At 49.8% G+C, this 12,719-nt stretch overlaps 4 protein-coding genes across 4 annotated transcripts; 2 read left to right on the top strand and 2 right to left on the bottom strand.

The window, feature by feature from the left end:
* Positions 1–189: 189 nt before the first annotated feature.
* Positions 190–1,170, bottom strand: COCSADRAFT_172810 (uncharacterized protein; the record flags this gene model as incomplete). Its single annotated transcript, XM_007703546.1, has 4 exons — positions 190–374; positions 446–676; positions 744–866; positions 933–1,170. The coding sequence occupies 4 exons, from the start codon at positions 1,168–1,170 to the stop codon at positions 190–192; spliced, it is 777 nt and encodes a 258-aa protein (XP_007701736.1).
* A 1,305-nt stretch (positions 1,171–2,475) lies between these two features.
* Positions 2,476–3,737, top strand: COCSADRAFT_201010 (uncharacterized protein). The gene is made up of 2 exons (XM_007703545.1): positions 2,476–2,627; positions 2,680–3,737. The coding sequence occupies exons 1-2, from the start codon at positions 2,523–2,525 to the stop codon at positions 3,520–3,522; spliced, it is 948 nt and encodes a 315-aa protein (XP_007701735.1). The 5' UTR covers positions 2,476–2,522; the 3' UTR covers positions 3,523–3,737.
* Positions 3,738–4,004: 267 nt separating this feature from the next.
* On the bottom strand, positions 4,005–7,033 carry COCSADRAFT_38290 (uncharacterized protein). Its single transcript, XM_007703392.1, has 7 exons — positions 6,897–7,033; positions 6,750–6,825; positions 6,632–6,695; positions 5,986–6,434; positions 5,035–5,937; positions 4,741–4,984; positions 4,005–4,693 (listed from the first exon to the last, which is right to left on the bottom strand). The coding sequence occupies exons 1-7, from the start codon at positions 6,948–6,950 to the stop codon at positions 4,135–4,137; spliced, it is 2,349 nt and encodes a 782-aa protein (XP_007701582.1). The 5' UTR covers positions 6,951–7,033; the 3' UTR covers positions 4,005–4,134.
* Positions 7,034–7,695: 662 nt separating this feature from the next.
* On the top strand, positions 7,696–11,975 carry COCSADRAFT_191605 (uncharacterized protein; the record flags this gene model as incomplete). The annotated part of the gene is made up of 9 exons (XM_007703544.1): positions 7,696–7,847; positions 7,903–7,994; positions 8,046–8,063; positions 8,114–8,246; positions 8,296–8,884; positions 8,970–9,565; positions 9,622–10,609; positions 10,662–10,936; positions 10,986–11,975. The coding sequence occupies exons 1-9, from the start codon at positions 7,710–7,712 to the stop codon at positions 11,973–11,975; spliced, it is 3,819 nt and encodes a 1,272-aa protein (XP_007701734.1). The 5' UTR covers positions 7,696–7,709.
* Between the last annotated feature and the right edge of the window lie 744 nt (positions 11,976–12,719).

Here is a 12,719-nt window from a genome sequence, read left to right as displayed (position 1 = left end):
CAGCTCACACAGATTAAGTTCTAACTACACCCTTCGACCACAGCCACACATGCAAAGATTCCCCCGCCATTTGTGTCCAGAAAACAAAGTTATCATTTGTATTTACATTATTTCTAACTTAATCCCTATGTTCACCACCACACGAAACTCTTCTCTAATCAAGCCCATACTATGTTGCGATTAACACGCTTAAACATCCGCCTCCGGCATCCCATGCTCGCGCGCATAATCCTTGATCGCATCGAAATTCCGACATACATGGTTAGTATTGTAGTCGGGCCAGTGTCCCTCGAGCCCTTCTTTGGGATGAAACGTGAAGACGTTGACGTCGGAGAGGCACATGAGGTTTACGCGGAGGACTTCTATGCAGTGATCTGAATTTTCGTATTAGCCCCCTTGTCCCATAGGGTAAATTCATCAAGGAGAAAAGAAGGGGGTTACGTACCCAAATGCCCACGGACTTTGGCCGCCTCGTCGTTAGTATCGCTCCAGGAGACTTTTGTGTAGTGCTCGGGGTATGTCGCCATGCGCAGTAGATTCAGGCAGTGGAGTTGGTGGAAGACTTCTAGACCGACGCGGTACCCTGTTTCGCCGGTTTTGGGGTCGGTGACTTGGGCGGCGTCGGTGGGCTTGTTGAGTCTGGGGAAGTCGGATTTTGAGACCATTTGGTCGGGGACTAGTTGTGGATGTTAGATGAGATTGGATTAGGGGGGGGTTGATTTGGGGATAGGGGAGGGACTTACCGAATGCAATGTCCATCCATGCGTCGTCAACGTCGTCGGTTGTGCCGACGTATTTTGAGGAGTTGAGGGGGGAGGCAAAGGAGAATTGGGTGTGGGTGTATTCGACTTGATGCATTAACGGGGCTTGGGAGGCATGTTAGCTACTTTGATATTTGACTGAGTATTTGGGAAATTTGGATGTTGCCATACAGAAAATACCGAACTGGTCCATGAGTTGGGCGGCTGTGTTGCCGGAGGGATCCCGTTGCGACATGACAGTGCATACCATGGAGAGCATGGATATGACGAAGATGAAGAGGTTGAAAAGTGTGAGCCACACAAAGTTTTGGCGCCGTTGTGATTTCTCATCGCGGAGAGACTCCGAGGATATGAGGGTTGCGTTCTCAGAGTCGGCATCTTGCGAGTGGGTGTCTGCATATTTTTCCATGGTGAATAGAGTTTGAAGTAGATGGTGAAAGTAACGAATCAGACAGGATTAACAAAAATGCCAAAAAAAAAAACAATAATAATTAGTCGACCTGCGATAGAAGGGAACTATCTGCTCAGCAGTGTGACAAAGGACAGAATCAAGTTTACTGTGTGCTGGCAAAAAGAAAGGGAGTTGGCGGGACTCTACTTTACACAGCCATTCTCAGCCACGAATCCTCCCAATACTCAATGTATCACTAGTCTGATCTGTAAAACGCGGAGGACATGGAACAACTCCGTCGTCTCGCTCAGCCTATTGGTCCTCGACAGCCTACCAGACGCCGTCTTCTGGAACGGGCAACAATAGCCTTGCACGCCGCATCGAGGGCATTGTCAAACCGTAGGCTAAGCTTTTGGGCGCATGGTAAAACAGCAATCAAGCTTTTTCCAAGCATTGTGAGACAAGCAAAGCGGAGGCGTCTCAGCCACTTGGTTGGCTGAGCCGTGTCTCGGTGTTCCATACAGTCGCTTAGCCAAGAGTGAATGTTCATAACCACACCAGCGTTTCAGACTTGGCGCCGCTAGGCAAAACATGTGCTTGCCCGTTCGACTTTGACACGCACTTGGAACAACTGCAGTGCTGGTATTCCCGCGTGGCCTACAACCTTACTACAGCCATCACCACTACACAGCCATACCCTAGGAATCCCGTGGGGGCTAAATGCCGCGGAGCGTCGCACGCGTTGCCGCTGTTAGATTGACAGAAGCGACATGGCATAAGTCCGGGCTCCACACCGTTAGCCATAGAACCTGTCACGCCGACGTATCGAAACGTCCATGATTGGCTCGCAAGGCTGGAGGGTTGGAAGTAGGCTAGATCGTACTGTCAACCTAGCACGAAATCGGTTCCAATCGCCTGGTGTGCTTGGTATGGCATCGAAGCATTGGCAATGCTTGATCCACTGTCAGTGGCGTCAGTGGTGGACAGGATAACCTGTCATGAGTCGTCATGTTTGACTACCCGCTATCTGACCTGCACGCTACTATGTCATTTTGATGAACTGTAGATTGGCGGAGCCACCGCCGGCTGGTCCGCTTCTGTCCGTCAAGCAATGCAGGGCTGTCTCATGGGCGGGACCCGCACACGTACGTCTGTCAAAGCCTGTCTATCCCGCAAAGTCATCGTGGGCCTTCTTGTATAAAACCATCTCCGCCTTGCGGAAGAAAAAGAGCATCAACGTTGAACGTGCTCATTCCTTCTCATCACTTGCTCCATTTCGACGCCTTCTCTTCGTCTCTGCAGGCAGATCCTCTCATTCAACTTCTCTTCCAAACACAGTCAGACACAGACAACTTTCTATTCTTTTCAACATGAGATTCTCCACCATCACTCTTTTGGCCCTTGGTGCCACTGCCTCAGCTTACGTTGTACCGAACCGACAAGTCGTTGATAATGCCGTCAAGGCACGCATGCCAGTATGTGGTAGTGATCCTTTGTGCAGTGCAACACTGACTAACAATTCCACAGGAAGATGAAGCCGTTCAAGCACGCAACCTCGTAGCTGCTCTCTCAGCTCGTGGCCTTGAAGCCCGCCACCACCAGGGTAACAAGGGCAAGGGCAAGAAGAACAACGCCCGTCAAGAATATGCCCAAGTTGAGACCCGCAACCCTGAGCCCCATCACCAGGGCGGCAAGGGCAAAGGCAAGGGCAAGAACAACGCCCGTGATGTAGACTCTGAGCTTGAGGACATCGTAGCCCGCGATCCCCACCACCAGGGGGGCAAGGGTAAGGGCAAGAAGAACGCCCGTCAAGAATACGCTCAGATCGAGACCCGCGACCCCGAGCCTCACCACCAAGGCAACAAGGGCAAGGGCAAAGGCAAGAACAACGCCCGCGACGTCGAGTCCGAGCTCGAAGACATCGTAGCCCGCGATCCCCATCACCAGGGGGGCAAAGGAAAGGGAAAGAAGAACGGCCGTGACGTTGAGTCCGAGGATGAAGACCACGAAGATCTCGAAACCCGCTCCCCTTTTCCCCATCACCAGGGGGGTAAAGGAAAGGGAAAGAAGAACGGCCGCGACGTCGAGTCCGAGCTCGAGGATGTCGTAGCACGCGATCCCCACCACCAAGGCAACAAGGGCAAGGGCAAAGGCAAGAATAACGCCCGCAACGTCGAGTCCGAGGATGAAGACCACGAAGACCTCGAAACCCGCTCCCCTTCTCCCCACCACCAGGGGGGCAAGGGAAAGGGAAAGAAGAACGGCCGTGACGTCGAGTCCGAACTCGAGGATATCGTAGCCCGCGATCCCCACCACCAGGGAGGCAAGGGAAAGGGAAACGGCAAGGGTAAAGCCGCCGGCGCTGCCTAAGCCGTTCTAGTCTCGCCATCTGATTGGGGGGGTGTGCAAGAATCCACCCCCCTGGAGACCGGATCTCCCCCCCTTTTCCTCCTCCTCTTTTTTTTGTATACAGAAACAGCGGACACATACACTTGACAATCCTGGGGCTTCTTACTCTAATCGAGATGATGGATTCAGCCGATTGATTGGATAGTCCTTTTGACTTGTGGTTTTTTTGGGGGGGGGTTTTTATAGGATAGTTTCATTTTTGTTTTTTGCGAAGATTGAATGCGCATGGAGAAAGGGTTAATATTTTTATAGAAGAGAAACCGAGCTGTTGATCGATAGTTTTTGTTTGCATTGGACTTTGGTGATGTCTGTGATTATGTGAATGCTTAGTTTTAGCGATTGGGGATGGAAGGAGTGGAGTTGAGGGGTTGGTTTGGAGGAAATCTTTTGAGGGGTTAAGTAGGAGGATATACATGGGGGGGTTGGCTAAAGAGTCAAAGGTTGGGTGTTTGCTATAGTGGTCATTAGTTGTATCACTACAGATTAAGACGTCTACTGTAATCATCTCCTCATTCACACAAATACTTCAAGCTTCTCAAAAAACAAATCTTCGTTAATCGTTAAATCAGCTTTTCATAGATCCATGTCTGGCATTTGCATATCATCGCCTGGTTCCATCAGGTTCATAAGATATATGGACCCAGAAAACCAATCCTGCATCGAGTTGTGATTCCCGCCCGATGGACCAAAGCCAAGACCCATTTGACCTTGATTGAAATTATTTCCCATTTGTTGATCCTGCGGGAAAGCTTGCATGCCACCGGGACCAGCAGGATTCATGCTGTATTCATTTGCCGACCATGCTGTAGCAGGAAGTAGACCGAGTGCATTAAGATACGGGTCAAACTGAGACATGGCGTTGAGGTCTAGCTGTGCGCCGTTTGCTGTGTAGTAATTCTGATGGTTTTGCGCGGCGGTGCGCGATCTCAAAGCAGCGTCCTGTGCCTTGGCCGTCACGTAGAGTCTTGCCACTCGCAAGAAGAGATGACACATTCTATAGAGCTTCTCTGCGCCTTCAGAGATTGTACGACAAGATTCGAGACTCGTGACAAACTCCGAGAGAGATTGGAGGTCGGCGCTAACGTCGGATGTATCCGCCTTCTGAATGGCGTTGCAAAAAATGACAATAAACCTATATTGATTAGCTGGGACAATGAAGCGGCCATAAAATCAGCGTACGGTGTAAACGGCGCCTGGAGAATGGACCAGTGCACGTATCCCGACCAAAGTTCCTCCTGGCCCTTCTTGTTGAACTGTGCGGAGGCCCTTTTATGAGCGTCGAGGGCTGATCGGGATGACTGCAAGCAATCCTGACTGAAGGTCATATTTCCCGGACTTACTGAGCGCTGTATGAGCGCACACGTCGAGTAGTGCGAAACTACGTCAGAGTAGAACAAAATGTCCTCAACACGATCAAATGCACCTTTCACGGTCAGTCCAACCAGCTGTACCTGAATACTCCTTGTCACATACCTTGGATGTACTCGTTGACATCACACTCCTTCTTGAGCGGTTGAGATATGTACCGCTTCAATTGAGATGGGAGTGGGGTCTTGTTTGGGCTGTGACCCACTCCGGTCACTCGTTGTGGGACATTATTGATATTTTTTCCGAAGTTTGCTCGATTAACGGCTTTGACGTCGTCACGTTCAGCCCACGCTTGGTTCATGGCATTGATCAGGTCTGTTGCGACAGCCGTTCGTTCTTCTGTGGACTGTAGGAAGGATGCGGGGCAGAATAGCTTCTCATATGTCAAGCCCTGTACCCTAGCGACCTTGACCCAGTAGGATAGCATACGAGTTCGCTGGGAAGGTGGTTCATTAGGATCGCTCTCATGGACAAAGGGTAAAGCTATGTCCCAATCCTGAAGGACACTTGACTTGCCTAACCGTAGCGAGAGTGTCTTGTCGAACATATATATCATCCAGAAAATGTAGATCTTCGACTCTTTTTCTTCAGGTGTGTCGTGACTCATGGTGTTGATACGATGATATCCCAAACTCGTGCACAAGCCTGCTGCACAAGATATCAGGATCCAGCAGAGAGAAGGCTTACACATCTCGACTGCCTGCGCTGCTCCAAGGACCAAGGCCATGATATTCTCATAACTTGCCGGTATGAATAGATCAAGTTGGCTTAGGGCCACCTCTGATTGCCGCTTACATATGGCCGCATATGTTGCGTACTGGCCGATTTCCATGCCTGCTAGAGGAAACGCTTGGAATTCGTAGAATATATTCGCCAGAATGCCATAAGTAAGCACGCGTCGAGCAGCACTACAGGTGCCAGGGTTGTGGTACGCGTCATCGAAGATTTCCCTCAGGTTTGGCATTTTGAGGAACGGAAAGATCACGGCAAATGTCATTGTTGAATACTCTAGTAGAATTAGCAACGTTCAAGATTCAAGGCAGACTTGAACTCAACTCATAGCTGTTTCCAACGCATTGCAAACCTCCATCCATGGAGGCTGCTCAAGTCTGGTGGGATCCACTTCGGCAAGGGAGCGATTGATCAATCGGTTGCTTGGAGCCATGGTCTGGCTCGGTTGCGATACCATTTCCGAAAGAGCAGTAAGTGCCATCTTGACTTCTTCATTCTGCCCAATTGACGGTGTGCTGTCAATTACCTGAGCTAGCATCTCACGAGCATAGACGGATTGAATATTAATTGAGCTTTCACCCTCGAATGGTGCAGGTGTAGGGGCTTCCTGTAAGCCACTACCTGGGCTTCTTCCTACTCGACTCGAACGTGACTGACTGGCTGTTTCGGGACTGTCTTTAGCAAGATCCATATTGCCGAGTTTTGACGAAAGGCTAGCGAGAACATTTTCGATTCCTGCTAATCGATCTTCTATTCGGTCAATCTTCCTTTCGCTATAAGAAGTCAGTACTAGGGGCTCTCGTCATCATCCAAATCTCGGGGCCAAAGTGTGAATCATGCTCGGGGTTTTTGCCTGCTCTCGATATGCCCCGAAACGGCTTATAGCCAGGCGTGTCGCGGCGTGATAGAAATGCATCTCAAGGTACGCATATGCCAGTGGTTGCAACAACCTGTTATTTGAAATACGTACTATTGCTCAGAAATGTGGACTCTTTGACGTTGAGCTTTCTGTTGGGGAGCAGAGGTTTTGCAAGCTGCTTCCATAAGCAATAGCCCCTTATGTATGTCATAGACGCAAGATCTCTTACCTAGTTTGCTTGCCTTACAGTTAGAGCAAGGTACGGCTCGGTCGCAACGTATCTTACGTGTGCGACAGCTATCGCACTGTTTGGGAATTGTTAGTGGCTGGACCACCATGCAGCCACAGGCCAAGCACCAGGGCTGTCTCGACTTACTGCACGCTTAGACATGCCCCGATCGGGCGACTCATCCATGTCGTCGTCTTCCATGGCGTCGGCTACGGGTCGGTTTAGGCCGCAGTGTGGCAACGCGTGGAGTGCGAGAGTGGGTGTAGTAATGTGGAGAGTTCGGGCAACGGAGTCCTCGGGCACCGATAACGGGGGTATCATCAACGATGTCATTACTATTGGCAGAAATCACAAATTCTCAAGGCATCAGTCGAGTGTTCTTTAACAATCAAGTTTCGCTTTTCGATACAGCTGCAAATATTTGTAGTGCATTTCTAGCTACATCAGAGGAACGACGATGGAAAACCTAGATGCCACGTGACTATGCCAAGACTCTGCTTGCCATCGGCGTGCGTGCTCGTAATCTTTTTCTTGGTGAACAGCGATAATACCGGAATGGAAACAGCCCCTATCAAAACAACACCACTGCTCACACCAGCCGCCTACACCATCACGCACTCAAACTAGTTATCCATACTCATAAGCGTACTAAATTTTGTATACAGATTTCCATGGGATAGCATTAAATCGTGTAACTTAGCAATGTTAGCGTATAACTAGTTTTACATCATCAATGTTACGCTGTTTTAGTACGGGCGGTTTTTCTCCGAGTATCCTTGTCCGCAAAGAGCGTAGTCAACCCCTGACACGATCAGCTCATCTCGGGGGCCATCGAGCCACTTAAGACGGCCCTACGTAACGTAAGAATTATAGGAGTGTTCTTGGCCGATCGCGATTAAATGGCGTTAGATTTCCGCTGCTGCCTACATACAATGAACTACACCAACTCTTATTTCGACCATGTCGCCAGTGGGGCAGCAAGCCCCGCCACTCGAATCTGACGCGCAAACAAGTGAAGATGCTAAGAGAGTTACAGCTTCTGACGGCAAAAGCGATGCTGCGTCCAAGGAGGCCGATGGCGGTATGGGTGGCTATGTCGTAAGTCCAAACACGCGCGACACCTGAATTGAATCTAGGATTGACCTTGCTTCAGCGCATCTTTCGGTATGCGGATCGCACTAGTTGGATTCTGAACGTTATTGCGGCCATCGCCGCCGTCGCTGCTGGAACACTACTACCACTCATGTAGGCGAATCAATACTACCTGATTCACACAAATACTGACCTTCTTCTCAGGGACCTAGTCTTCGGAAAGTAAGTCTGTGTATACGGAAACAACATCGAGGACTTCACTAACATTTTAGATTCGTGTCCACGTTTACTGCGTTTGGTACTGGGACCATCACGCCAGCTAAATATCGTTCTGAAGTGAACAAATTCACTCTGTACTTTGTATATCTCTTCATTGCGAAATTCAGTCTTGTCTATATCCACTCGGTATGCAAGCTCTACTCGCAATTCAATCTCTTGATGCTCATTTTGCTAGACTTTTATATCGATAGCCGCAATACGTACCACCAAGGCTGTGCGCATAGACTTCCTCAAACACGTCATTCGCCAAAACATCGCCTACTTTGATTCAGATGAGGCTGCCTCGGTCACAACGCAAGCCACCAGTAATGGAAATAATGTCAACAACGGTATTTCCGAGAAACTTTCGCTCACAATCCAGGGTGTATCGACATTCGTGACAGCTTTCATTGTCGCTTTTGTTGTACAGTGGAAGCTCACTTTAATCACAATCAGTATCATTCCAACCATTATAGTCGTTATCAGTGTCTGCGTGGGCATCGACGCCAAGAATGAGAACCAGTTGCTATCGATCCAATCAAGAGCTGGGCAGCTAGCAGAAGAAGTCTTCTCAACGATACGCACTGTTCACGCTTTTTGGCTGCACCCTTTGTTGTCGCGCAAATACGACAATATTCTCGGCGACGCAATGAATGTAGGGATGAAGAAATCTCCCAATTACGCAGTCATGTTTTCCACAGAGTTCTTCTGTATCTACTGCGGCTATGGGTTGGCCTTTTGGCAAGGTATCCGAATGTTTGCTCGAGGAGAGATCAAAGAAAGCGGTAGGTTGATTTTTAACACTTGTTTTCTCACTATAGTCTTGTGGGTTCTTTCACCAAATAACGGCACTTGCTTACTTGTACATAGGCGATGTATTTACCGTCATCTTAGCCGTGATAGTTGCCGCAACTGCAATGACAACGATTTCTCCTCAAATTATGGCTTTGGTAAAGGCATCGTCTTCCGCGGATGAGCTGTTCAAGACCATTGACCGAAAGTCGCCAATAGATCCTCTGAGCGAAGAGGGTAAAATACCTGATGCATGCAATGGCGTCATTGAGATCAAGGGCGTCAGCTTTGCTTATCCAGCAAGGCCCGATATCACGGTACTGAAGGACCTGACTGTATCCGCACCAGCAGGTAAAACGACAGCGCTAGTTGGAGCCTCGGGTAGCGGCAAATCCACAATCGTCGGCTTGATTGAGCGTTGGTACGACCAGGCTAGTGGTATGATCTACCTCGATGGTACGGACATCAGAGAGTTGAATCTCACATGGCTACGGACAAACATCCGTCTTGTTCAGCAAGAACCGGTTCTGTTCTCCGGGACCATATATGAGAACGTCGCATTCGGCCTTGTTGGTACCGAAAAGGCCAATCTACCTCAGGACGAGCAACGGAAGCTGGTAGAAAAGGCTTGTAAAGATGCTTATGCTGAGGAGTTTATCAAGAGACTGCCAAAGGTAGGTTCCCCAGATTTTCATACCATCCATGGACTGGCAGTGCTAACAGCACATAGGGCTATGATACGCAGCTTGGTGAGCGTGCTGCAAATCTTTCGGGGGGTCAAAAGCAACGCATAGCGATCGCACGCAGCATCGTTTCAGAGCCCACCGTTCTACTGCTAGATGAGGCAACCAGCGCCTTAGACCCGAAAGCTGAAAAGATTGTGCAGCAAGCCCTAGAGCGTGTCTCTCAAGGCCGCACCACGATCGTCATAGCGCATAAGCTCTCTACAATCCGCAATGCAGACAACATTATCGTCATGTCTAGTGGCACTGTCGTGGAGCAGGGCTCACATGAAGAGCTCCTTGCGCAAGATGGAGCATACGCACGTCTTGTCCGAGCCCAGGATCTTGGGCAGACTGACAGCGAAGAACACGTGGAACAAGACTTTGCTACAGAAAAGGTTGATCTCGAACGCACTCAGACCCAGGTCTCCGCCATAAACCATGACGACGTTGAGCAACCCAGCAAAGATGGCACCAACTACAATCTAGTCACGTGCATATGGCTGGTTCTCAAAGAAGTAGGCGATGTCTGGAAATGCTTCGTCTTATTGACGGTAGCCGGTGTATGTGGAGGGGCGACGTTCCCTGCTCAAGCCATACTATTCTCACGCGTCGTCGGAGCGTTTCAGTTGTCACCCGAAAGAGCCGTAGACGAGGGCGACTTCTATTCCCTCATGTTTTTCATCGTTGCCTTGGGTAATCTGGCTGTGTATTCCGTTGTCGGGTGGACGAGCAACATTGTAGCTCAAGTGGTAGGAAGGAAGTTCCGACGCGAGATATTCGATCTGGTCCTCAAGCAAGACATGGCCTTCTTTGACGACCAGAATAACGCTAGTGGCGCGCTCGTTTCAAAGCTCTCAGGATATCCCGACCACTTACGCGACCTCATGGGCTTTAACCTGATGCTGATTTGTATCAACATCGTTAATGTTGTTTCCAGCTCTATTCTTGCAATTTCCGTCGGGTGGAAGCTGGGCCTTGTCGTGGTCTTTGGAGGTGAGCATCTTGAACCCGATCAACAGGCCGAACTGACTTTGCATGCGCTCAGCTCTACCACCAATCGTGTTTTCCGGCTACCTTAGGATTCGTCTTGAGTTTAAATTAGAGGAGCTCACTGGGAAACGTTTTGCTGGCAGTGCAGCGCTCGCTGCTGAAGCTGTCTCCGCTATTCGCACAGTTTCCAGTCTCGCACTTGAGCGACATATTCTCGCGCGATACGAAGATTGTTTGCGTCATGTTGAAAAGCATAGCATCAAGGCTCTGATATGGACCATGTTCTGGTATGCTCTGTCGCAATCCATCTCATTCCTTGCAATGGCTTTGGTATGTACTTCGTGCGTTACTCTCAAAAACAGAAAATTGACATATGTAGGGTTTTTGGTATGGTGGTCGCCTGATCAGTACTGGCGAGTACACAACAACCCAATTCTTCACAGTCTTTATCGGTGTCATCTTTTCCGGAGAGGCAGCTGCAGGGTTCTTTTCCTACACAACCAGTCTGACCAAGGCGGCGACCGCGGCGAACTACGTGTTTTGGCTACGAAGGCTAACACCGGCCGTGGAAGAAGACCCATCTAAGCCACCCTTTGACAACGAAAAGGACAAGGGTCCGGCGCATATCAAAGTAGATGATATTGCGTTCGCATACGTGTCTCGACCACACGCTAAAGTTCTCGAAGGCATCGATGTCGACGTACGGCCCGGCCAGTTTATCGCGTTCGTGGGCGCGTCCGGTTGTGGAAAGTCAACCATGATATCCCTTCTTGAAAGGTTTTATGACCCTATCGCCGGGCGGATAACTTGCGACAATCGGGCCTTGACGGAACTTTGCCCCCGCAAATACCGTCGTGACGTTTCGCTGGTTCAACAAGAACCCGTGTTATACCAAGGCTCGATCCGCGACAACATTGCTATGGGCATCGAAACTGATGTTACGGATGCGCAAATTGAGAAAACAGCCAAACAATCCAACATTTATGACTTCGTCGCATCCCTGCCTGACGGCTTCGCGACCATGTGTGGCAATAGGGGCACACAGTTGTCTGGAGGACAACGTCAACGGATTGCAATAGCCCGAGCTTTAATACGCGAACCGCGTCTTCTTCTGCTTGATGAAGCCACATCCGCACTCGACACCGAGTCTGAGCGGGTAGTTCAATCGGCCCTAGAGGAGGCACAGAGCGGGCGTACAACCATTGCAGTGGCGCACCGGCTCAGTACGATCAAGGATGCAGATGCAATCTTTGTTTTTGCCAAGGGAAAAGTTGTGGAGAGTGGGACGCACCAAGAGTTGCTCGCGAAGAGAGAAGTGTATTATGAAATGTGCTTGGGTCAGAGTATGGATCGAGCCATACCGGCCTAGAACTGGTTTTCGATATTTCACATGGAACCCAATCCTGCCATCTGGGACAGGTTTAATTAAAAATTCAAGCAGAATGTAATGGATGATATACCTTGGGTTCGCCCGCCCTATAGCGGGATTTGGTCAAGTGCTGCTGGTGGCACCTGTGCGGTAAGCTAGAGTCCGTACTGGTTACTGTCTCGTCTGTAAGTACTGTCACACTGTCATAACGAGCGGGTTAATGCGGTCAGTAGCAAGGCTGCACGCAACCGTGCTGCATGTACTATTAGAGATGTTGGCTTGGATAGTGGAGTGTTGTTGATGCGGCAACTCGATGGCCCGCAGCATAATCACGCTAAGTAGGCTCCACAATTTTCTGGGGTCTCCGCGCCACATCTGTCCGTTCGCGATGGCAGCTCCTTTTCTCCACCTTCGTCCCAGCTTGACAGCCTTCACAAACGGTCTAGATGACAGCTGCATATTGATGATTCGACATGCAGCGCCCTGGCTGCGTCGACTAATATTCAGAACCACTGCGAAATCCAAATCAGCGACGTAAACACAAAGGATCAAGTGTGGCTTTCGCATAGGTGTGGCTTTGGCTTTGGCGCTGGTGCTACAGATCTCCCACTAGCCTGAACCATGAGGCGTTACTATGGTTATGCACCCTGCGAACGGGACTGTCAGCTTTGTTCGTCATTTCCTCTTCACCGTGGCAGCCACATTGCTCTGACAACCCATGTTATGGCGCCGCGCGGTATGAGG

The sequence above is a fragment of the Bipolaris sorokiniana genome (genome assembly GCF_000338995.1).
Source record: "Bipolaris sorokiniana ND90Pr unplaced genomic scaffold COCSAscaffold_10, whole genome shotgun sequence".
NCBI classification, from domain to species: domain Eukaryota; kingdom Fungi; phylum Ascomycota; class Dothideomycetes; order Pleosporales; family Pleosporaceae; genus Bipolaris; species Bipolaris sorokiniana.
The sequence above is the reverse complement of the archived record's forward strand: the minus strand, read 5'-3'. Positions and strand labels throughout refer to the sequence as shown.

Coding starts and splice junctions, on each gene's coding strand:
- COCSADRAFT_38290 (XM_007703392.1), bottom strand. CDS start 6,950: ATGGAAGACGACGACATGGATGAGTCGCCCGATCGGGGCATGTCTAAG. Junction 6,435..6,631: donor GTCCACATTTCTGAGCAATA/GTACGTATTTCA, acceptor GACTTCTTATAG/CGAAAGGAAGATTGACCGAA. Junction 5,938..5,985: donor TGCGTTGGAAACAGCTATGA/GTTGAGTTCAAG, acceptor TAATTCTACTAG/AGTATTCAACAATGACATTT.
- COCSADRAFT_201010 (XM_007703545.1), top strand. CDS start 2,523: ATGAGATTCTCCACCATCACTCTTTTGGCCCTTGGTGCCACTGCCTCA. Junction 2,628..2,679: donor CCGTCAAGGCACGCATGCCA/GTATGTGGTAGT, acceptor ACAATTCCACAG/GAAGATGAAGCCGTTCAAGC.